At 41.1% G+C, this 26,149-nt stretch overlaps 1 protein-coding gene across 1 annotated transcript in view; it reads left to right on the top strand.

Annotated features, from left to right (window-relative positions):
• The window catches only part of uvrag (UV radiation resistance associated gene), a 320,344-nt gene that overhangs the window by 135,273 nt on the left and 158,922 nt on the right, over positions 1-26,149 (top strand). Inside the window, exons 9-11 of the mRNA XM_080197696.1 lie at positions 6,090-6,174; positions 15,739-15,826; positions 21,656-21,716. Coding sequence (XP_080053822.1) covers positions 6,090-6,174; positions 15,739-15,826; positions 21,656-21,716 — 234 coding nt within the window. The remainder of the gene's footprint in view (positions 1-6,089; positions 6,175-15,738; positions 15,827-21,655; positions 21,717-26,149) is intronic.

The following is a 26,149-nucleotide window of genomic DNA, read 5'->3' as shown; positions in this document are numbered from 1 at the left end:
TTGAATAAGTTGGGTTATGATGGAAAAACATGGGTTCTTTTGAGTCTGTGATATTTCTCCCCTGTTGATCTTGGAATTATATATCCTGCAGTGGTCCAAGATTTATTCGTGTAAATCAGAAGCTTTTCCATACAGGTCTTATGAGTCATTGGACTGAGGTCCTTTGTTTAAATTGATTTTCAATGTCGCTGGTTTTCTTGGGCCTTGCCAGGGACCTTTGTATAACGCCACAGCATGCCTTGTGTATTCTTTATAAGTCAAAAGCAGCACAAATATTCACCAAGTATGCAGCCACAGCCAGAATAACTATCTTTTTAAAATGAAATGTTGGTTCAATGGCAGTGGCACAGTAGTTAGCACTGCTGCCTCACACTGCCAGAGATTCAAGTTCGATTCTCGGCTTGGATCGCTGTCTGTGTTGAGTTTGCACATTCTCCTTGTATCTGCATGGGTTTCCTCTGGGTACTCCAGTTTCCTCCTGCAGTCCAAAGATGTGCTGGTTAGGTGCATTGGCTGTGCTAAGTTCTCCCTCAGTGTACCTGAACAAGCACCTGAGTGTGGAGACTAGGGGATTTACATGGTAACAGTGTGAATAGAAGCCTACTTCTGACTAATAAATGAGCTTTACTTTGACACTCAGAACAAAGCAAGGTTAAAAATCTTCATCTGAATTGTAAATGGAATGTGTTACTATGATAAATGCCCACCATCATTGCATTGAGAGAAGCTGGGGAGGGATGGAGAAGACTACTTTGCTAGTTTCATAAAAATTTATCTATTAATATGTGAATAGAGAAATGAAGAATCCTAAGTGAAGTGAAGAATGCTTGTGTTGGGCAGTGAGGTTCATGTTGTCCCCAGATGTTGCCTGAAGTTGCCAATGGCTGCAATGTTTTGTCTCAGATTGTTCTATCACTGCACAGGGGATAAGAAATCCTATTTTAACAGTGTTGGCTCATAAATTTACTAGTCCTATGCAGGAAAAAATCTTCAGGGATATATATGATGTGTTTTTCTAAAAATTAAGAGGAAATGGATTTCTATTTGACAAGATGCCAGTTGCTTGGTTTGTCTACAATACAAGTGAGTACTTGGTAGCCTTGCTGCTCACCATGTGCTGGAAAATCTTTTAAAGACAAGGCACAAGGCCATCAAGGCCAGATGGTTCCAAATGCATGAGCATGTTCATTGCAGCTGATGTGGCAATACAGTTGACCTCAGTGCACCTGGGCAAGGGATGGGAGAAATGGTAGGAACCAATTACTAATTATTATCTGGTGAGCCCTGTAGGAAAATTTGCCACTTTGATTTGTGCTTTAGTTGGATTGGCAGAATAGACTATCATAGAATCCTTACAGTGCAAAAGGAGGCCGTTTGGCCCACCGAGTCTGAACTGACCACAATTCCACCCCGGGATTATTCCCGTAACCCCATATATTTACCCTGCTAATCCCCTGACACTAGGGTCAATTTAGCATGACCAGTCAACTGGACCTGCACATCTTTGAACTGTGGGAGGAAACCAAAGTGACCAGGGGAAACCCACGTAGCCACAGAGAAAATGTGCAAACTCCACCCACAGTGACCCAAACCAGGAGTTGAACCTGGGTCCCTGGAGCTGTGAAGCAGCAGTGCTCACCACTCCGACACCATGCTGCCCATACTTCACCAACTTGCTTTTAACGTCTGTCACAGTCGAAGGCTGAAGTTAGGGCTTCTATGCTGCCCCAAAATTTTGCAAAATAGTGCTTGAAATTGTTGGTGAGGCCTCATGTTGCTCCTCTGCCCTTCAATTTCCTGTTCTCTCTTGTCACATCCTGTTTCTAACTGAACATGTGCTAATATGAGTGGAGCCCCTTTCCTCATCTGACAGAACATCTAGATGGAGCCTGGCATAGTATTTGGTGATGTGACGTGCTTGGAAATTCCTGACAGAAAGGGAGGCCCAGTCTTGGCCTTTCGCCCCTCTATTTCATCAATTCCTCGTATCTGGAGTGCTAGACTTGAGACCTTCCGATGAAGGTGTGTTGCAGTTTTCTGGACTCTTTTATTAGCTTTTCTGGAGCTGCAGCAGCAGTTCTATCAATGCGCTACCTGAAACTGATGTTGATTATAGAAGCCACCCTATTTTTATACTTCCCCTGCTTTCCATAGTAATCCACAATGCAAGTTTGCATCCAAGTCAGAAGTCAGGATTTACCCCCAAGTAAAAGAAAAGAAATAAATATGGAATGTATATTTGTGTTAAGTTACAGGATTTCTAAATTACATCCAAGTTAGGGTTATCCCTGGTCCAAAATTTGAGGCCTGTTGCCCAAAAGTTTTCAAATATTAACTGGGCTGCAAAATCTTGGACTATGAAATAGATTTTTTTCTAAACTGGCACACACTCTAGGATATGAAGTACTACTAATTAAGATTGACATTGAATTTGTACCAGCAATAGAAACAGCAAACTCAGCATGAGAACTTGTACCTGCATTCTGTCTTCTGACTGATGTATGATTTTGCAAAGTTCTATTCTGTATTGTTTAAAAACTATAAAGGTTCTATAAACTGGATTTAAAAACTATGCAGGACAGTGGATGTTGTTGATGTGAAGTTGTTTGAATAGTTGAGAGAGGCTGATGGGATTTGAAAATGATAGGTGGCCTATTTTAGGAGGCTTGTCAGATCAGCAAACTGGAATACATTGCTCTCAAAGTAAACAGTAGCTGAGATCCAAGCACTGATCCATAGATTCAGTAAAATGATGCCAGGAATGACAGATTTTGCGTATTTGGGTTCCTTCCCCGTAACAGAAGATTGGGAACAAAATGCAGATATCCCAAGTAATATAAGGGTTTTGAGGATGTACCTAAGGAAAAAAGTGAATTGGTGATTAAATATCCTACATTTAAATGTTACTGAAGACCGTGAACTTTTCATAGAGATTGATACTGAATACAAGAGAATAGTTTTATGAAATGAGAATCCTGTTTAATTAGGGTTTTTTGTAAAAGTAGCAAAGTAGGTATGAGGACCCAGTGGGTTTGGGTTCTCTTGTTACAATGCCACACAAGGTGGTTGCACAAAATTAGGTCTCATTAAATCAGTGGTAATATCAGCATGGATTGAAGATTTGTTAATACGAGGTTAGTTAGAAAAGGAATAAAATGGTTGATTGGCAGGGTGCATCTAGTCAGTATCACAAACCAGTATATGTGCCTCAGCTGTTTGCAGTCATCATTGGTTAAATGAGGGAGCCAAAATGCAGCCTCTGATGATGCAAGCTAAGTGGGAAAGTGCAATCTGTGAAGATTGCAGAGATATTGAAAGGTGAGCAAAGGCAGATGAAGTTTCATGTTGATAACAATGAAATACACTTGGTAGGAAAAATAACAAAACAAAAGATTTTTCACAAGATGAGTGACGAGTAAATGTTGGTATTATGAAGGATTTGAGGTCCTTGCACAAGTCACAAAGTTAACATGGGTATCCAAATAAATAGGAAAGCAAATTTTATGTTGGTGTTTTTTTAAGTTGTTTTATTAGTCACAAGTAGGCTTATGTCCACACTGCAATGAAGTTAGTGTGAAAATCCCCTAGTTGCCACACTCCGGCACCTGTTCGGGTACACTGAGGGAGAATTTAGCATGGCCAATTCACCTAACCTGTGCATCTTTGGACTGTGGAGGGAAACCGAAGCACCCGAAGGAAACCCACACAGACATGGGGGATAATGTGCAAACTCCACCCAGAAACAGGCCCAAGCTGGGAATTAAACCCGGATTCCTGGCACAGGGAGGCAGCAGTGCTAACACTGTGGCACCCCATATTGCAAGGAGGTTGGAGAATGAATGTTGCTATAATTATTCCAGGTCTTAGTAAGACCCCCACCTATAGTAAGTACAGTGTCAAATTTACATATGTACCTATGCAAGGATGGACTTGCCTTAGAGTAGATACAACAAATATTCATTAGATTGATTCTTGGGGTGGGACATAGGAGGGTTATTCCACAAGTGGGGAATGAGCCTATAATCTCCAGAGTTCAGATGAGAGCTGATCTCACTGAAACCTGAAACATTCCTGAATGGTGAGACCAGGTAGATGCTGAGAGCCTGGAGCTTGGGGATCAAAGCCTCAGGATAGGGGTAGGCCATTTAGAACTGAGATGAATAGAAATTTCTTAATTCAGAAGGTTGTGAATCAGTCAAAAATATTCTCAAGATTTTTTTGGATATATGGGAATCGAGGTATATATGGGGTTAGAATTTGAAAGTGGAATTGATGTTGAAAATTGGCCATGTTTTGATTAAGTGGCGAGTTGGGCTTGAGAGACATTACTTTTATTTCTGATGTGCATGTAATCAGTGTAACTGGGAGAATGATTCTGGAGGACTTTGCAGTGCCCAAAATTGGTTGCCAAGGTAGCTTGCATAATAGGTTAACTTTGGACATAATTTGTTGGTCTGAAATGCGTTTAGCTGGTTTGGGAGCATGAAGTGCAATTGTATTGATTTAGGTTCTTCCCCCCACCCCCTCCCTCGTCATGCATCTTCCTCTTAATTAGACCAGAATTTCAGATGCCATTTGATTGACTTGCACTTCAATCGCACAGTCATCCTATTGATCTAAATATGCTAACTCAATAGTGATTTGCGGCATTAAGTGATAATGAAACTGACAAAACAGCATATTGTTTGTGATGTAGCAAGGTAGTGGTACATTTTCTGTACGTTTTGGGCAGTGTGCAAATGAAATCACATAGTTAGCAATGTCCTGTTCTTTGTTTTCCCTTTAAATTATTTTTTGGTTTATTAGTGAGACAAGTAGGCTTACATTAACACTGCAGTGAAGTTACTGAAAATCCCCTAGTCGCTACACTCCGGCACCTGTTATACATTGACGGAGAATTTAGCATGGCCTACGTGCACCTAACAATGGGACCTGCTTGAAGTGCTGCAGCTTATGTTAACTGTCATGAAAATGTGGAAACATTGACCATGTCATATTGGTCAAAAAGCAGGAAATGATTATCTATAGTTAGCTTCTTTCTCCTCCTAGTTTTGTCCCCACCTCTCTTGAAGGCATTGTTTATTGCTGTAGCCCAGATCTAGATGCAATGCCCAAGTGGTTATTCTTGATGTATGAGGCTTGTTTCAGAGTTTTGTCTGACACTTTAACAGTGAGAGTCATCGTAGAATATGATCCTGTCCTCCCTGATGTGCCTCCTATACACCTTTTCTGGAAATAATGATCAGAGTGTAAACTTGATTTTTCTTTGCCCGTTCCCCCACCCTGCCCAAGGCAGGTTTGGATGAATAATATGAATTGAACTTCCTTGCTTTGATCCTTTTTCTGCAGTGACCTGTTTTTAACCCCAGCAGTAAACATAATCTACTTTTGGCTGTGGACACATTTCCCTGTCAATCCTAAAGTCCTCGAGTAGCTATTTATCATGATAACATCAAGTGAGCACTGTAATTATATTCTGCTGGGAAGTTTATCTTGAAAGTAATTTCTTCCATAAAACCTTTAATATAAAATGCTATTTGCTTGTGCTAACATCTCCATAAGCATTTGCCCCTCACGTATTTGTGTGCAGCCAATTAATCCCCCAAGCTCTTTTTGGGATGGAGAGTTGAGTTACTTTAATTATAAATGTTATCCTGCACAACATAAATGTCCTGTTGGCCTTTAGTTTTATCGGTACTAGTAATTGGCTGCTTTAATTTGTTCATTTGACAGACCATTACTCGAAACCAATTATGCGACTGTCTTTAATTTTTTTTTAAATTTTAACTTGGAATATAATTCCATCCTGTCACAAATGATAAATTGCAATTCAATGCATGAAATACTGAGGAAATTACATGGACATAAACAGTGAGTGACTGCATTTATCCTGAAACTGGAATAGATGCTGAAAAGTACTGAGTGTGAATCCTGTAGTATGAATGGTTACTAATTTTCCTATCTGTATAATTTTTAGTATCATCACAACTATCCTAAATGTAAATCAATTTAGAAATAAACCAACTTCAAGTTTTCTTGTGTTTTCATTACAAATAAAAAGTTGACTCTTTTTGTCACTTTCCGTCTAGAAAAAGTATTCACGAATAAACGGCATTGCTTACTAGCGGAGGACTCGTCTCTGGATGAAAAAAGGAAAGAGTGCATAGCTAAAAGGTAAACACTTCCTAAAAAGTTCATGTTGATTTATTGCCATTTGGTGCATGTTTTGATTTTCCGTGTATGATGAATGTTGTATTGGTAAGTTGCAGTGAGACACTAACCAGGCGATTGATCTTACGTTATGCTACCTGTCGCAAGATTTCTAATGATTGTGTAGTAATTCTGCTTCAGTTAAAACTAAGTAATCCACTCTAAATGTTGTGCATTATGTTAAGATTATAAAGCAAGGCTGGCACATATTTTCATTGGTCTTCCAGAGCTCCAAATGCCAAAACCTTTCAAAATACGCAGCCTTTATTAAGAAATGCAATGAATTCTCATAAAAAGAAAATTAAGCTGACTTCTAAAGTGGGAGGTGGGAGGAATTTTGTTTGGGACTGGAAATAGTAAGTGAACTAGATGAGCGGGAGAAAATTTTCACCTCATGATTCCATTGCTGACCTTTTTATTTCCTCATGTAATTTCACATATTGCTTATTTATTTATGGTAGCTGACTAAACAGACCATTTTAATGTCAATATTTATGAAGCATATGTTCCATAGTAAATTTGCAACCTTTACAAATCAGCCTTTTACCGTAGAATCCTGTGCCTTTGCTGGGCTAGATTAGCTTATTCACGAAATACGATTTATTCTTGACTAAGTGAAAATAGTTGTTTTTGTTTTGTGAACGCTAATGAAACTGTGCCTAATTCCGCTGATCTGGTTGTAGGAAGCTTGTGGCTCATTGTTCCAATCAGCTGTTTGTGATGTTCCCAAGATCCCTGCTGATTTTTGTCTGTGAGAATTGCACATCTGTGCCAATATTCCTCTTTCAACTTTGGATATGTTCATGGAAACCATGTGAGCTGAAGCTGGGGATTTACCAGATCTCTTCACTCCAGAGCAGACCACATTTCAACCTCTTTTTTTTCTCCTTTCCCTGTCACATTAACTTCTGAGAACTGCAGGTGTGGCTTTTGAGATAACAGTCAAGTGCTTCAAGTATCCCTGGTCTTTGTTTCCCAATTGAGTTCTTTGTTCTCTACCCTCTTGCTCTTGTCCCCCAGTTAATTACTCCTCCCTTCTCTGCTCCCTTACTTTCTTCTTATCCATCTGTAAGAACAGTGCCATATATTTACTGACAAGAATGTTTATCAATGGCACCAGACAAACCCTTAACCTTTCACCTTAACTCGTAAAGAGCTGTCTGGCTTTACCACCCAGTCTATGCCTCGGAGTGAATTTGACTCGTTTAACTGTCTTACATCAACCAGTTCAGATTACATTAGCATTTACACTGCTAACCTCCCACTAGGATCCGTATAAACTTCTAAGGGAGGGAATTGATGCTTTTATTGCTTGTTATCGAAGTCAGAAAGCCAAATCATGAATCATAATTGGCAGCAATTAAGCTAAATATTGAGTATATAAACAATTAGGTTAATTAACAAAATTGGTTATAAAGATTTCAGTTGTAAATGATTGTTGATTTAAAAATTAAAGAAAAATGTTGATAGAAATTAGTGAGATTGATTTTCTAATCAGCGTTAGATTAGATTAGATTAATTAATCTATATGTTTGTCTTTAGTAATGTTTCATATATGGTCTCATTGTAGCTGGTGTGGAGGACTGATTGTCTTCTGGCTGGATAGAGGATATTTGTCATCTGAGACTGCAGAAATTTTATTCTGGATAGTGTTTTCTGTTAATTGTATCACCTGAGGTAAAGTATATATAGTTGGAGGACATTGATGGTTATTTGAACACAGATTTACTTTCATAGGAGTAGGGTGGAGTTGGGAGATTAATATACTTGTAGTATTTCATTGAAACCTATTTCAAGAATGTTTCCAATTAAAACAAACTAGTTTCTACAGTAACTGGAAATCAGGGGAATAACATACTCCTGGAGAAATTTATCTTGGGCTTAGATTTCACTCTCTTTGAACTTTGGGAACCCTGCACACCTAAGTGACGAGTTTACCTGTATTGGGAAGGTGGAGATGCACAATGTTAGTCTCTGTGGAAGAAGCACTTGCTGATTTTGCATAAAACTCTTGAAGATGTACTGGATTGAAATAATTCAAATCATGAAAGACTGATACTCAACTGTATGTAGTGTTATATAAAAAAAATCAACTTGAATAGCATTCATTTCAAAAAGATACCTCTCCCGATTCCACTGACCAGTTTGAGGGCTGAAGTTTAACTCTGTTGATGTCAGTGGTTTGTTATGAGCCTGTTTGTGTCTTTGATCGCCACTTCAGTGAAGCACCTGTGCCTACGTATGCCATACAATCCTGAGCATTCGTGTTAACAGCAGGCCTCACGCAAGGCTAGTCAAAATGAAAGCCGTTTCTGTTGTACAGCTTGTTTGTTCCTCTTAACCAGTCATCTCCAAAGCTGTGATCTTGAAGCTTTGTTCTCCTCTGTCTCCTGCACCCGCCAATCCCCATATCTAAATGTTTGTGAGATTGAAATGTTGACTGCATGAATTTGTGTACCACTTAAGAGTAACTTCACACTGGCAGTATTTGTTTTTTTTTATATGCGTTGAAGCAGAGAGTGGTGAGATATTGGCACTAACCAGGGGTATATTTGAGGCATATAGCAAGGATATCTTTAATGAACAGTTGGATAGTTTCATGAGGGAGAAACAAAACAGACAGAGGCAGAGGAAATGGAAAGAATCTTACCTGGAGCGAAATAGCATGCAGTAACATGAATGAGTTGGCATGTACGAGCTGCTTCTGTGCTATATGTTCCCTATATTTGGCATGTACACCTGCTGTGGGGCTGGAAATGCAGTAATCAGTTGGACTTAAACCTGGTGTTGTCAGACTTTTACTTTGTTTACCCCCAGTCCAACGCCAGCATCTCCACATCAGGGCTGGAAATGGCCAGAACTTTAAAATGCAACTTGCCTTAACCCCAAAGACTGAATTTTTTTTTGTAGAGTATTATCTATCAGTCCATGCGTTTCTTAATTAAAAGAAAGATGGACGTGAAATTGTGAAATAAGTGATAGGGTTGTGGAATGAGGTGACAGAATAAAATTATATGGCAAAATGGCAGGGCAGGCCCAGATGGCCTCCTTTTGTTTTTCCACAGTCACTCCATAAACTTAATGTAAATCAACTGGAACCAAACTTTTAGTTCCCAGATACGAGTTTTTTTATAACACACGTTCCCTGAATGCAGGTTCTGTTAATATATTTCTTGAACAGTTTGAATTTGGATGCTGGTTTGGATTCTGTGCGTGTACTTACCTGTCATCGAGCATATGTTAAATGTTGAAAGCAAATGAGTTGGGATCCTTCTTACCGTGATGTATCAAAGTGTTTAAGCTGATACGCATGCTGTGTGGGTGGAGACAGAGTTTGTGATGTTGAATCCTGTACTAATATCTGGAAACTTAAGGTAGCTTCTAGCTGTTGGAGTAATGATAACAGTAAGAAGTCTAAACACCAGGTTAAATTCCAACAGGTTTATTTGGAATCGCAAGTTTTTGGAGCACTGCTCCTTCTTCAGGCGAGTGCTCCTGATTAAGAAGTAGTGCTCCGAAAGCTCATGATTCCAAATAAATCTCTGGACTTTAACCTGGTATTGTTAGACTTCTTAGTGTCCCACCCCACCCAACGCTGGCACCTCTACATAAAGTAATGATTGTTATTGGTCACAGGATCCCAACAGTGAAGGAGGCCATGCAGCCCATCAGGTCTGCGTAAACTCTCTGAAAGATCATCTTACCCAGATCCACCCCTCCCCGTCCTACCTGGCAATTACCCTGGCCAATCCACCTAACTCGCACATCTTTGGACTGTTGGAGGAAACCGGAGCACTCGGAGGAAACCAAGGGAAGGCCAGAATCAGACCTGGATCCCTGGTCCTGTGAAGCAGCAGTACTAACCACTGTGCCAACCTGCTGTGTTCTTTTTCAGTGCAATGTACTTTGGCAATATCAATGGAGATTACATCAGTATGCAACCATTCAGCTGCATTTGGTTACAAAGGACTTGTTTCTTTTGAGGTGTGTAGAGAGGTAGCATTACTTGCTGGGAGAATAGGCGATACATTTATGGAGCTTATTTTTGCACATGGTTCTGTCATAACTGGATAGAATTGTTGTTCTCTTGTATGTAGTTCAGTGATGAAATATTTTAGTGAAGTTCTCAACTGCACAAAGGTTATGAAATTGTGTACGCACTGGGTTGCACTTTGTGCAATTTAAGATTATATATGAGCAGCAATCAAAGTAGTGGACAGAGTGGCTATCGTAGGCAGTTCAGCATTGTGGTAGGCTTTGGATTTCAGGAGAGTAACCAACGTGAATTGGCATCCTGCCATTTTGTATCAAAACTAGAGTGATCTGGAGGAGGGAACCGAGTGCAGGGTGTCGAAATTTGCTGATGACACCAAGATTGGGGGAAAGGCAAATTGTGCGGAGGGTGTGGAGAGTCTGCAGAAGGATCTAGATAGGCTGGGCGAATGGGCCAGGAAATGGCAAATGGAATTTAATGTTGGCAAGTGTGAGGTGGTCCACTTTGGTAGGAAGAATGGTAGGAAGGACTATTACTTACGTGGCGAAAAACTGCAGCAGGCGACGGTGCAGAGGGACCTCGGGGTCCTTGTGCATGAGTCGCAAAAACCCAGCTTGCAGGTGCAGCAGGTGGTCAGGAAGGCGAATGGGATGCTGGCCTTCATAGCGAGGGGGATTGAATATAAAAGTAGGGAGGTCTTGCTGCAGCTGTATAGGGCATTGGTGAGGCCGCAGCTGGAGTACTGTGTGCAGTTTTGGGCGCCGCACCTGCGCAAGGATATTTTGGCCCTGGAGGGAGTGCAGAGGAGGTTTACTAGGCTGATACCGGAGTTGAGGGGATTGAGCTATGAGGAGAGGCTGAATAAACTAGGCTTGTACTCGTTAGAGTTTAGAAGAATGAGGGGAGATCTCATTGAGACGTATAAGATGATGAATGGGATGGATAGGATAGAGGTGGAGAGACTCTTCCCGCTCAAAAAAGACAGTAGGACTAGGGGGCACAGCCTCAAGATAAAGGGGAGGCGGTTTAGAACGGAGTTGAGGAGGAACTTCTTCACTCAAAGGGTGGTGAATCTCTGGAATTCTCTGCCCGTTGAAGTGGTGGAGGCTGCCTCGCTAAATATTTTTAAGAAACGGGTTGATGGGTTCTTGATAAGAGAGGGGATTAAGGGTTATGGGGAGAGGGCGGGAAAGTGGAACTGAGCCACAACAGATCAGCCATGATCTTATTGAATGGCGGGGCAGGCTCGAAGGGCTAGATGGCCTACTCCTGCTCCTATTTCTTATGTTCTTGTGTTCTTATGTTCTTTTGAAGAACCCAGCTCAATTACATCTGTTCAGTTGCATCTACCCTGATATGTGGAAAATTGCCCAGGTATGCCCTGCCCACAAAAAGAACATAATAAGAACATAAGAATATAACATAAGAAGTAGGAGCAGGAGTAGGCCATCTAGCCCTTCGAGCCTGCCCCGCCATTCGATAAGATCATGACTGATCTGGAGTGGCTCAGTTCCACTTTCCTGCTTTCTCCCCATAACCCTTAATTCCCTTGTCTGTTGTCTGCCAAAAACCTATCTACCCGTGTCTTAAATATATTTAGCAAGGTAGCCGCCACCACTTCAACGGGCAGAGAATTCCAGAGATTCACCACCCTTTGAGTGAAGAAGTTCCTCCTCAACTCTGTTCTAAACTGCACCCCCCCCCCCCCCCCCCCCCCCCCTTTATCTTGAGGCTGTGCCCTCTAGTCCTGCTATCCTTTCTAAGCGGGAAGAATCTCTCTACCTCTACCCTATCCATCCCCTTCATTATCTTATACGTCTCTATAAGATCCCCCCTCATCGTTCTAAACTCCAACAAGTACAGACACAGTCTATTTAGTCTCTCTTCATAGTCTAACCCCCTCATCTCCAGTGTCAGCCTGGATTGGGTGGCATGCCTTATGAGGATAGGTTGAGGGAGCTAAGTCTTTTCTCCATGGAGAGACGAAGGTTGAGAGGTGACCTGATAGAGGTTTATAAGATGTTGAGAGGTATAGATAGGATGGATTCTCAGAGGCTATTTCCCAGGGCTGAAATGGCCGCTACGAGGGGACACAGGTTTAAGGTGCTGGGGAGTAGGTACAGAGGAGATGTCAGGGGTAAGTTTTTCACTCAGAGTAGTGAGTGAGTGGAATCGGCTGCCTTCGGTGGTGATGGAGGCGAACTCGCTGGGGTCTTTTAACAGACTTCTGGATGAGTACGTGGGATTTAATGGGATTGAGGGTCATAGATAGGCCTGGTAGGTATGGATATGATCGGCGCAACTTGTGGGCCGAAGGGCCTGTTTGTGCTGTAGTGTTCTATGTTCAAAACTGTACACAGTACTCCAGGTGTGGCCTCACCAGCATCTTATACAGCTGCAACATAACCTCGCTGTTTTTAAACTCCATCCCTCTAGCAATGAAGGACAAAATTCATTTGCTGCCTTAATTGCTGCTGAACCTGCAAACCAACTGTTTGTGATTCCTGCACAAGGACACCCAGGTCCCTCTGCACAGCAGCAAGCTGCAATTTTTTACCATTTAAATAATAGTCCATTTTTGCTGTTATTCCTACCAAAATGGATGACCTCACATTTACCAACATTGTACTCCATCTGCCAGACCCTTGCCCACTCATTTAGACTATTTATAGACTTTCAGCGTCCTCTGCACATTTTGCTCTGCCACACGTCTTAGTGTAACCTGCAAATTTTGACACATACACTTGGTCTCCAACTCCAAATGTAAAACAATTGTGGTCCCAGCGCTGATCCCTGAGGCACACCACTAGTCACTGATGGCCAACCAGTTTAAAAAAAATCCGTTTACCCCCATGTTTTGCTTCCTGTTAGTTAACCAATTCTCTATCCATACTAATACATTACCCGTAACACCATGCACCTTTATCTTATGTAGCAGCCTTTGGTGTAGCACCTTGTCAAATGCCTTTTGGAAATCCAGATACATCACATCCACAGGTTTCCTATTGTCCACTACACATGTAATATCCTCACAGAATTCCACCACATTAGTCAAACATGACCTTCCCTTCATGAACCCATGCTGCATCTTACCAATGGACAATTTATATCCATATGTCTCGCTATTTCTTCCTTGATTATAGATTCAGGCATTTGAATGTGCTCCCTGGGAGAGACAGGTTGTCTCACATCCTTTAAGAAGTATCTGAAGGATGCTAGTCGGAGAGAATGAAGAGGAATGTGTTAGTGATAGGCGATGGATACTATTGTCTGCAGTTGAGAGCATGAGTCTAGACGGTGCCACAATCAGAGGTATACAGCACAGAAAAAAGCCCTTTGGCCCATCATGTCTACACTGGTCAAAGACAAGCCAGTGGCATAGTGGTATTGTCACTGGACTAGAAATCTGAAGGCCCAGGGCAGGATCTGGGGGACCTGGGTTCAAATCCTACCATGGCAGATGGTGAAATTTGAATGCCATAAAATCTGGAATGAGAAGTCTAATAATAATTATGAAACATTTGTCACTTATCGTTTTTTTTAAATGATAGTCTGATTCGTTAATGTCCTTTAGGGAAGGAAATCTGCTGCCCTTGCGTGACCTACTTGTGACTCCAGACCCACAGCAATCTGTGACTCTCAAATCACTCTGAAATGGAGGACAGTTAGGGATGGGTAATAAATTTTGGTGCAGCCATCAATGCCAACGTCTCCTAAATAAATAAAAGAAAATACATTTTCTCGCACTTGGCCCAAAGCCTTGTGTGCCTTGACATCACAAGTGTACATCTAAATACTATTTAAATGTTGTGAGGGTCTCTGCCTCCACTGCCCTTTCAGGCAGTGAGTTCCAGACTCCCACTGCCCTCTGGGTGAAAAAGCTTTTCCTCACATCCTTTCTAAAGCTCCTGAATCTTACCTTAAATTTATGCCGCCTAGTGATTGATTCCTCCACTAAGGGGAAAAGTTTCTTTCTTTCTGTCTATTCTATTTACACCCATCATAATTTCATACATCTCAGTCATGTTCCCCCTCACTCTCTTCTGCTCCAAGGAAAATAGCCCCAGTCTATCCAAGCTCTTCACAACTAAAACTCTCCAGCCCCGGCAAAATCCTGGTAAATCCTTTGTGCCCTTTCCAGTGTATTACATCCCTCCTGTAATGTGGTTGAATCCCCATGCATCTTTTCCTTCTAGGTAGTAGGTGATGAGGATTTGGATGGGTGCTATTGAAGGAGGCTTGGTGAATTGCTACAATAGTAGGCAACGCTGTCATTATAATCCATGGTGAAGGGATTGAATGTATCATGTTCTGTGTTTAAGTTGGTGGAAAGGGTGCTGATCAAGTGGGAACTTTGACTTGAATGGTGTTGAGCTACTTAAGTGTTGTTAGAACTGCATTGGTACCTGGTAATTGGTGGACAGACTTTGGGGAGTTGCTGACTGCAGAATTCTCAGCCTCTGACCTGCCCCCTTGTAACGATGCTATTTTTATGGCTGCTGCAGTTCAGTTTATGGTTAACTGCCTAGATGTTGTAGCACGGAACCCAGTGATAGTGATGCGATTTGAATGTCTCCTTATGTTAAATTTTATTTAATAATTGATCTTGTGAACTCCTTTCGGTGCTGTGGATGTTGTTCAAAACTTCAGGAATTATTGGCCAATGGAAAAACCAAGAAAGGTTGCAGTTTTCTTGCTGAATAATTTGCTAAGAGCAGTAACTTTATCTGGAGTTGTGGGCTGAGCAGCACCCAGTTGATGAGTTTCCCACAGCAATTTGAAGCCTTTTAACTGGGACCAGTGAAGTATGCTGTTGACCATGCAACAAGTAGCAACTATTACATCAATTTGGTGTCACATTCATAATGCTGACAGCTTCCATGGGCAGGCCCTCCATAGCTGATGCTTATGCCATGCTGGATTTAGTAAGGCTAGTGGTAAAAAAATCTTGTTATTCATTTTGATCCCATTACATTTGGTCCAACTTCAATTATTTCCAGTAACCGGGTACAGAAAGTCAGGAGTCATTCCTAAAAAGGATAGCGATTACAGGGAACAGAAAAACAAATATACTTCAGATTCCAAAAGTTAATATTTTTAAAGTTATATTTTATTAGTCACTCATAGGGTTACATTAACACTGCAATGAAGTTACTGTGGAAAAAGTGGCTGATTCCTTTCTGTAAGAATTTGGAATCCTCTTGGAAAATCCAAACTCTTGCTGCCAGGTGCCTCCTGCCACCTTAATCAGATGAACATGCTTCATTGAATGTTCAGCAAACCTATTTTTCTTTGTGTCATTACTATAATTCTTAACAGGAAGATCTTTCATTTGTTATAATGCCTTTACAATCTGAGGACACCTCAGTATTTTATAGTGAGGTAATTTTGAAGTGTTGCCGCTGTTGTAATGTAGGAATCCGGTTTGCACACAGCATGCTCGCTCAGATGCATTTGGAAGTGAAGAAACTGTTCAACTGTTGTCAAGTTGTTTGCAGACGCTGTGTTAACTAACGTAATGCTTTGTTTAACAGAGAGCACTTCCTGAAGACCAACGCTCAACTGAATATTCGGTGTCGGCAGCTGTTGTCGGAACTGTCTTACATCTACCCAATTGAAATGGTAAGGTTATTGCACGTTTTCATTTACAATCATTTCCTCCCTACCCTACCACTTGATATCCTCAGTTTTGACAGCATCTGAAGTGGAGAAGATGGTATGTGCCATTTCCAACTCAGGATAGACAATCTGCAGAGGGGTTTCTGCCATTACCCTGAAGCACAGAGCTGCTTTCTCATTTCCCATTGCTATCTGTTCCTTTTTGTCTATATCCAATGTTTTGGAAATTTCATTTTTCCAGAATTTGTGGCTTTCTTCTTTGCATTTTCGCAACAGAACTATTGTTTTAGACAACTGCTGGAGCATCTCAGAATGACTTCTGAAAATCATCTTATGTGATTGTATAATTGCCAACTAGTGACTATCGAGTTTAGAAGGGGACAGAGAGGAGCCAAGCTGTTTCCTTGTGATTGTGCTGGCTTCCAAGACAATGGGCCTGACAATGAAAGGTCAGAACCAGGCCACCCCTCTCTCTCTCGTTGACTGGGTAATATAAGCAGGCAAATCCTCAGTACTCCAGGGAACTATTAATGATTGAACACCCAACCTATTGGAAGAATAAACCTATCAGTGGAATTTTTTACATATAGCATGCCATGTCTTATTGGATAGAGTTAACGTAGCTGCAAAAATAAAGGGTAGCTTGTTACTGTCCTATCAGAGGCTGTCAAGTTTCAAGTATTTAGATTCTAAGCTCTTCACAAATCTGGTGGTCTCAAAGTCTCAGTGTCAAAGTTCACCTGTACATTTGAGTAAATGAGATGAGATGAAATAAGCAAATAAATTAAACTTAGAGATATAGTACTCTGCGAGGAGGATAATAGACTTCAAGTTTTAGATCGGTAAAATGGGCAAGCTGAGGATAAACCTGATTTACAGTCTTGATTTGATTTATTATTGTCACATGTACTAACATACAGTGAAGAATATTGTTTCTTGCACACTATACAAACAAAACGTACTGTTCAGAGAGAAGGAAGTGAGAGAGTGCAGAATTGTAGCATTACAGTCATAGCTAGGATGTAGAGAAAGATGAAACAATGCAGTTAAATATAAAGGATACAATTTTGTCAGGAAGAATGAAAGAGAGGCAATGCCTACCAAATAGTACAATGATAGGACAAAGAAAAGTACAACACAGGAACAGGCCCTTCGGCCCTCCAAGCCTGTGCTGATCATGATGTCCAAACTAAATTTTAAAAAAACTGTCTGCTCTTACTTGACCCGTAACCCTCTATTTCTTCCCTATTTATGTACCCGTCCAGATGCCTCTTAAATGTTGCTTATGCGCCTGCTTCTGTCACCATGTTCAAGGCACCCACTGCTCTGCGAGAGAAACTTCCCCGTGCATCTCCCTTAAAGTTTCCCCCTCTCACCTTGAACCTGTGCCCCTTTGTAATTGACACTTCCACCCTGGGAAAAAGTCTCTGACTATCCACTTTGTTTATGCCTCTTATAATTTTATAGACCTCTATCAGGTCTCCCTCAGCCTCCATCTTTTCCGTGAAAGCAGTTCTAGTTTATTGAACCTCTCCTTATAGTCAACACCCTTGAGACCAGGCAACATCCTGGTGAATCATCTTTACACTCTCTCCAAAGCTTCCATGTCCTTCTGGTAGTGTGCTGACCAGAACTGCACGCAATACTCCAAATGCAGTCTAATCAAGGTTTTATATAGCTGCAACATGATTTTCCAACTCTTGTATTCAATACCCCAGCTGATGAAGGCAAGCGTGATCATCTTTGGCCACCTGTGTTGCCACTTTAGGGAACTGTGGACCTGCACACCCAGATCCCTCTATGTTTATATTCCTGTGGGTTCTGCCATTTACATTGAAATTCAGACCTAAATTTGATTCCCAAAATGCATCACCTCGCACTTGCCCAGATTAAACTCCATCTGCCATTTCTGTACCCAAGTCTCCAATCTAAAACTTGTGTTGCACTTTTAACATAGTAAAATGCCCCTAGGTGCTTTATGGCAGTATTATAAAACACAATTTGACAATGAGTCACACCAGGGGGATATTAGAGCCAGGCCAAAAAAGTGACTTTTGAGGACTGTATTAAAAGAGAGAAAAGAGGCAGAGGGGTTTAAGGAGGAAAATCCAGGACTCATGGCCTTGTCAACTGAAGGTATGACTGCTAGTGGTGGAGCAATTTAAAATCAGAGTGTTTGAAAAGCTGGAATGGGAGGATCCCAGGTTTCCGGAGGCTTGTAGGGCTCAAGACCTGGGGATGTACATCCACAAATCTCTGAAGACGGCAGAAAAATGTGATGAGGCTATTCTTGTTTTCAAACAATATACAGGACCCCTGGCTTGGTACATAAAGTACAGAATGCACAAGTAAGGAAGGAATGTAAAACATTTAAAATCCATTGGTAAATCCTCAGCTGCAACATTGTGCTCAATTCCAAATGCCTTTAGGGAGGATGTCATGGCCTTGGAGCGGGAGCAGTGAAGATTTACTAGAATGGAGCAGAGATGAAGGACTTCAGTTATGTGGAGAGATTAGATGAGCTTCTCCTTTGAGTGAGGAGATTAAGAGGAGATTTAATAGAGGAGTTCAAAATCATAAAGGGTTTTGATAGACTTAAATAATACTGCATTCTTTCCACTACGTGACAGCCGTTAACTAGAGGGCACAGGTTTAAGATTTGAATGGGGCCAGGGATGATTAACTCTTTTTCCACCACGTTATGACCTGACGTGCAATGCCTGAAACGATGGTGCAAGCTGTTTCAAATGCAATATTTGCATATGGGGAATACTGGGGTAGTGGCACTAATTGAATAGCACTTTCAAATTCCACAGTGGACCAAAAAAGCAGCTTCTGTATTGTAGGGCCCAGTGACTTTCAGCGGACACCACATGTGAATTGCGTGCTGCTCAAAAAGGAATCTTAACTCCGTCTTTTTTACTGCTTTTGGTTAGAGACGCTCCAGTATAATAGTTGTCTGTTTATGTCAGATGTCGGTTAGCTCCATTAGCTGGATGGCTGGTCAGAGCAATATCAACAGCACTGCTTCAGTCCCACACTGGCTGAGATTCATGAGGGCCCCACCTTCTCAACCTTGTTTCTTGCCTGAGGTATGGTGATTTTCAGGTTAAATCACCATGCGTTAGCTCTCTCCCAGGGGAAAGAAGCCTATAGTCATCTGGGACTATGACGACTTTGCCTGTAATTTGTTAGTTTTTGACAAAGTAACAATCAAGGTGAAAGAACAGAGGAACTGGCCATTGTGATGTACTTGGATTTCCAAAAGACATTTGAGAACGTACCTCTTCAAAGGTTACTACACAAGATAAGAACACGTGGCGTCGGGGTAACCTATTAACGTGGATAAACATTTATTAGCACGGAGTAGGGATCAATGGATTTTTTTTGATTGGCAAGCTGTGACAAGTGGAGTTGGACAGAGATAGCTGTTGGGTTCTCAGCTACTTAGAATTTATATCAATGACTTGGATGAAAGGAGTGGTTGTATGGCAGCTAAATTTGCTGAGGGTACAAAGGTAGTTAGGAAAGCAAGTTGTCATAGAATCATAGAACTGTACAGTGTAAAAGAAGGCTTTTGGCCCATCAAGTCCGCATTGACACATTAGAAATGCCTGAACTCCCATCTCACCCCATCTGCCAGCACTTGGCCCATGTTATGATGTCTGTGTTTTTAAAGGATGTGAGACAACCTGCTTCTACCACCCTCCTGGGCAGCACATTCCAGACCCTCATCACCCTCTGGGATTAAAAAAAAAGTTTTACCTCACATCCTACCTAAACTTCCTGCCCCTCACCTTGAACCTACATCCCCTCGTGACTGACCCTTCAACTAAGGGAACAGCTTCTCATCAAAATGAGGTAGAGAGTCTACAAAGGGATGTAGACAGGTTAAGTGAATAGGCGACAGTTTGGCAGATGCATTATAATGTGGGTAAATTGTGAACTTGTTCACTTCAGCAGGAAGAATAGAAGAGCAGTATATTGTATAGATGGAGAAAGGTTGTAGAACCCGGTAGCACAGAGTGATCTAGGTGCCGTGTTAGGTGAGTCACAAAGTTAGGAAGTGATTAGGAAGGTAAATGGAATGTGGTTGTTTATTGCAAGGGGAATGGAATATGCAAGTAGGAATAGAACATAGAAAAACTACAGTGCAAACAGGCCCTTCGGGTCACAAGTTGCGCTGATCATATCCCTACCTACTAGGCTTACCTATAACCCTCAATCCTTTTGAGTCCCATGTACTCATCCAGAAGTCTCTTAAAAGACCCTGTCGAATTTGCCTCCACCACCACCGACAGCAGCCAATTCCACTCACCCACCACCCTCTGAGTGGAAAACTTACCCCTGACATCTCCTCTGTACCTACTCCCCAGCACCTTAAACCTGTGTCCTCTCATAGCAACCATTTCAGCCCTATGTTTTACTGCAGCTGTACAGGATCTTGGTGGGATCACATTTGGAGGACAGTGTGCTGCTTTGGTTTCCTTTTTTGAAAAAATACATCATTGTGTTAGAAACAGCTCAGAGAAGCTTCACTGGAATCATTTCTGGGATGAAGGGGTTGTCTTTGGAAGCAAGGATGAACACGTCTGACTGACACCCATGGGAGTTAAGAGGAACGAGAAGTAATCTTACTGAAACACAAGATCTTGAGGGGACTTGATAGGGTTGGTACAGAATGTTTTCTTTTGTAGGGAAACTGAATCTAAGAGACATAGTTTAAAAATAAGAGGTCATCCTCTTAAGACATGGATGAGAAACCTCTTCTCCCAAAGGAGTTGGTGTGTTGACTTCTCTTGCTCAAAAAGCTTTGTCTTTGAAAATCTTCAAGACAAAGCTAGACAGATTTTGGTTAAGCAAGGGAGCCTAGGATTTTTTTTGTGGGGTGGGAGGAAACAGAAAAGTGGAGCTGAGATGACAACCAGATCAGCCATGATCTTTTTGAATGCTGGAGCAGGCTTGAAGGACCGAATGGCCCCTTGCTCCTACGACCCTAACTGAAAATTCTATGGTGGGTTGCACACATTAGAGTGAATCCTACCAGTTTATGATGCAGTATGTTAAAGTTGCAAGTATATGTGCAGCTATGCAGCTGTGATGTTCACTTTCAGATGGAAAAGAATTTTGAATTGAATTGCTGATGTTTGTCTTGTTTAGAACTTGCGAGAGTGCCCTCTTCCTCAAAAAGAGAAAGGACAGTGTGGGGAAGGTGGGTGGTAGTGGTGATGACTGCATATAGCAGAAAGCAAGCAAAGGATCCAAAATCCAGATGGTAACATTGCAAAGTATTGCACTGGAGGAGGAAAAAAAACTCTCAGTAACCCAGAGTTCGATTTCCAGCTTGGGCACTTTCTCTGCAGAGTTTGCATGTTCTCTCTGTGTTTGTGTGGGTTTCCTCCCACAGTCCAAGGATGTGCGAGTTAAGTGCATTGGCCATGCTGAATTCTCCCTCAGTGTACCTGAACAGGCACCAGAATGTGGCGACTTGGGGATTTTTCATAGTAATTTCATTAGTGTTAATGTAGCTTACTCATGACACTAATAAATTTTATGTTTTGTGTACAGAAAAGTATTCTTGTTTGACATTCCAATTTAGTTTTGTGGGATGGATATCTGAATTCAGTATTTTGGTGTGATTCTATATGTTCAAAGTCTATTCAGTTTGAAACCTGTCCAATTATTTCATTGAATTTTACAGCAATAATAAACTGGCGTTAGATGGCTTTAAGTTTAACATATGTGGCTGGCTTCAACTTGAAGCTTAAAACTAAGGTATACAGCATTGTCAAATATCAACTATTGTAAAGTTCCCAATTTCTGTCTTTACAGAATGACCAGAAGGATTATTTTATGTGTGGAGTCAAGCTACCAAATTCAGAAGACTTTCAAGGTATGTAAATCAATGTCCTTATTGTAAAGGACTTTGTTATCTTGTTTCTCTAGAGTGACAAACCTACGTACAAATGAGAGTCTGATTTATATTATCCAATGAAAGAAAATACCAATTAATACCAAAAATACCAAGACAGTAGTATCTTGCGGTCTTGGTCAGAGCAAGAGCCATACCAATTAAAATCATTTTGCTTATGACTATTTATCAAATATACAACATTTTATAGTACTCTCTTGATCTTGCTTCTCCTCTTTAGGTGCATGGTGTTTGTACATAAAACCCTTTTGAGTGGAAGCAGCAAAGTCACTCTGTTCAGTTATGCATTCATTGGGATCCTTCCTCTATTTAAATATATCTGTCACAAGGCTGTTGCATCACTCTTACTGGTATATTGATGTGTACCATGACCTTATGTAGGAATAAAATTGCAGCATCAGGTGCACCACAAAAAGTTATACATGCTGTGAGATTACTAGTGTGATGTATTTCCATTATAACTGATCTTTCCATTAATTTGAATAAAGCTATTTGTAGGTGATGGTGAAATATTTCATAGGAACAGAACAGCAAAGTAGGAGCAGGAATAGGCCATTTGGCCCCTCAAGTCTGCTCCACTATTCAATTGGTTCATCACTGTACTTCTTTTGATTTGATTTTGATTTATTATTGTCACATGTATTAACATACAGTGAAAAGTATTGATTCGTTCGCGCTATACAGACAAAGCATACTGTTCATCGAGTACATGGAGAAGGATAGGAGAGGGTGTAGAATGTAGCATTACAATCACAGCTAGGGAGTAGAGAAAGATCAACTTAATACAAGGTAGGTCCATTCAAAAGTCTGATGGCAGCAGGGAAGAAGCTGTTTTTGAGTCAGTTGGTACATGACTTCAGACTTTGGTATCTTTTCCTCGACGTAAGAGGGTTGAAGAGGGATATCCACAATGCGTGATGTCCTTAATTATGCTGCCTGCTTTGCCAAGGCAGCAGGAATTGTAGACAGTCAATGGATGGGAGGCTGATGTGCATGATGGACTGGGTTTTGTTCACAACCCTTTGTGGTATCTTGTGGTCTTGGTCAGAGCAGGAGCCATACCAAGCTGTGATACAACCAGAAAGGATGTTTTCTATGATGCGTCAATAAAAATTGGTGAGAGTCGTAGCAGGTATGCTGAATTTCCTTATCCTCCTGAAAAAAGTAGAGGCGTGGGTGTGTTTTTCTAACTATAGTATCAGCACTGACGGACTAGAACAGTTTGATCTTGATGCCTCGATACCTCATGCTCCCGACCATTTCCACATCATCATCATTGATGTAGACAGGGACATTCCTCCACTACGTTTCTTGAAGTCGATGACTATCTCCTTAGTTTTATTGACATTGTGGGAGAGATTGTTGTTACATCATTTCACCAGATTCTCTATCTCTTGAACTCTATCCCATCGTTATTTGAGATCCAATCCTCTACAGTGGCGTCATCAGCAAACGTGAAAATGGAATTGGAGCGAAATTTGGCTGTTGTTATCACAACACCATTTTTCCTTATCCCTTGATATTTTTAACATTTGGCAATCTAGTTGTTCACTCGACAGAGCTTGCATACTGCTGAAAAAAAGAAGTATACTGTTAGAGCTTTTCATTTTGCGATCAGGGCAGATGCAAGAGTACCAATTGTAATGGGAACAATTTTAAAGTATGAGACAAGAATGGTTGTAAGTGTACCCTGGTAGATATGTAGAGAGTGCACCAGGGAACAGTTAACTGCCAAACATTGGTTTAAATTCAAACCAGGCATGTTGACTCTGATCAAGGCACGGTCGTGGGCAAGGAACCAGAGTTTGGTTTTGTTCTATTGGTCAAGAATCCTCATTTGATGTGACCCTGAATTTAGTTAATTAAGACATGGGAAAGTTTTGAATTGTGCAGACAGAAAAAAGATTAATGACTTAAATATCCTTAAATTACTTTAAAGGGATGTGATTTGTCAGCAGCCTGGTAAAGGACATTCTTTTTACAAATGTATCGTGTCCTTCTCAATATTAATGTTGAAAATCAGAGCACTTTCTCTTTTGCTTATGTGAGCATCAGCACGCTCGTGATGAGATAGTAAAGGTGAATAATGCAGCGTGATTAAAAATAGAACATGCTGGAATGCAATTCACAGGACAGGCAACATCTTTGGAGAGAGAAATGAGAATTGGCATCCTAGGCCGCTGACCTTTCATCAGAACCGAATGTTGAACAGCGTATAAACAGAGCTGGGGAAAGAGCTAAAAAGGTGTAGAAAGCACAAAGGAGGTCTGTGATGTAGTGTGAGGCAGGAGTACTTAAATAAAGGGATGATGATGGAAGGTAATAGGAGATAGTAATGATACAAATATAGAAACAAAAATGGTTTCAGAGAAGGTGTAAATAATTACAGCAGAGGAGAAGGCATGGAAAAGTCAGACAAAATACTTCTATGGCTCAGGACTATGGAGTGAGATCCCCAATACATTGAGGGGAGATGGTGGCGCAGTGGTAATGTCATTGGACTTGTAATCCAGAGGTCCAGACTAATCCCACTAAGTGGGATCAAATCCCACATAGGAGCTGGTAGAATTTAAATCAACTTAATAAAATCTGGAATTGAAAGCTAGCCTCAGTAATGGTGACCATGAAGCTATCATTGATTGTCTACATTACCATCTGGTTCAGCATGCCCTTTAGGGGAAGAAAGCTGCCATCCTTCCTTACCAGATGTGGTCTGTATGTGACTCCAGACCCACAGCAATGTGGCTAACTCTTAACTGACCTCTGAAATATCTGAGCAAGTAGCTGAATGAAGGAAATTCAGGATGGGCAACAGATGCCATCCTTGCCAGCATTCCCATATCTCATGAAAGAAATATTTCTGAAACAACTAGCCATGTTTACATAGTGAATCCCCATGCCAAACAGCTGCCCTCATTTCCACACTCCTAAGCATTTTGTTTGGGCAAAAATGGCTAAGGTACAAAGTTGTTGCATGTTGTATTCAGTATTAAGACTGAAATGCTGTACCCTGATATGCAACCAGGCTTAATTGAGATGCCTAATTGCAGAATCTGAATTCTAGTTCGGTCCCAGAAATGAAGGGACATTTGTTTTCATACAAGAGATATAATACATAGATCATTGTGTGCATGTGCCTTGATGTTCAACTCCAATGACATTGTGAATGGGGAATTTTAGGCTTATGGAATGTTTGTTCTCTCTGCTCACAAACTAAAGAGTACTTTTACAAAATGTCCATGGTATCTCTAATCAGCATTTCAACACAAGGGGGCAACTGAGACATAGAATTGAATGCATGATCTTCATTTAACAGCAATTCAGCGTTGCTGAGATTTGCCTGTGGGGTGACAGGGAAACATTTCTGTGATTGAATTTTTCTTCCTGGGACTCTGCTGTAAAATGTGAAACAAAAATAGTCATGTAGCATCTTTTAAAAATAAATAGCTTCAAAAAAACTTTGGGGTGAATAAAAGTATGTTTCTGCAATAACGGTGGTATAGTGGTTAGCACTGCTGCCTCACAGCGCCAGGGATCCGGGTTTGATTCCTGGTTTGGGTCACTGTATGGAGTCTGCATGCCCTCCCTGTGTCTGTGTGGGTTTCCTCTGGGTGCTGTGGTTTCCCCTCTCAGTCTGAAAGACATGCTAGTTAGGGTGCATTGACCATACTAATTTCTCCCTCAGTCTACCCAAATAGGCGCAGAGTGTGGCAGCTAGGGAATTTTCACAGTAATTTCATTGCAGTGTTCAGGTAAGCATACTTGTGATTGAATAAATTTTGAACTTTAACTTTAAACTGAATGATTTGTAAAATGTACCATGTCCATATTTAGTATCAAATATATATTTGATACAAACCTGACATGTTTGCATCACAGTTATTAATTGAATGGGCTGCTGCTTTGTGTCATTAGCATGGAGCATACTCCAGTTTGAAAGCTGCCTTTGACTCAACTAAATTAAACCGTCAGATGAGGATAGGTTGAATGAGTGTAAAATATGATTTTAAAACAATACATTCTCTAGCTTAGCTGTTGAATTCAACCCAGCAAACATAGAGGAAGTTGTTTCCAAGCATCTAACAGCAATCTGTTGGTGCTGATAGGCGTTATGGAGGGTCTGCACACCTAACAGGCACGTTCTAATGCCAGTTCCACCTTCATGTCCTCCTCTATGTTTCCCTTGCTGTTCCAACTGTTCCCAGGCCTCCACTTCTTATTTCGCAAATAACACAGCAAAACATGTTCTGTGAGCTAACCTGTGGGAAGACATGAGAGCCACAGGAAAAAGCTCCTCTGGCTAGAAATCTTTAATATGGAAGAAATCCAAGCTAAAAGTTAGGTTGTGTTACGGGTCACTGTATCAATGCAAGGAAAAGAGTGTATGATGAGCC

The sequence above is a fragment of the Carcharhinus amblyrhynchos genome, chromosome 10, assembly GCF_965287045.1.
Source record: "Carcharhinus amblyrhynchos chromosome 10, sCarAmb.v2.hapA, whole genome shotgun sequence".
Classification (NCBI taxonomy): domain Eukaryota; kingdom Metazoa; phylum Chordata; class Chondrichthyes; order Carcharhiniformes; family Carcharhinidae; genus Carcharhinus; species Carcharhinus amblyrhynchos.
Note: the sequence above shows the minus strand (reverse complement) of the source record. Positions and strands in the feature narration are given on the sequence as shown.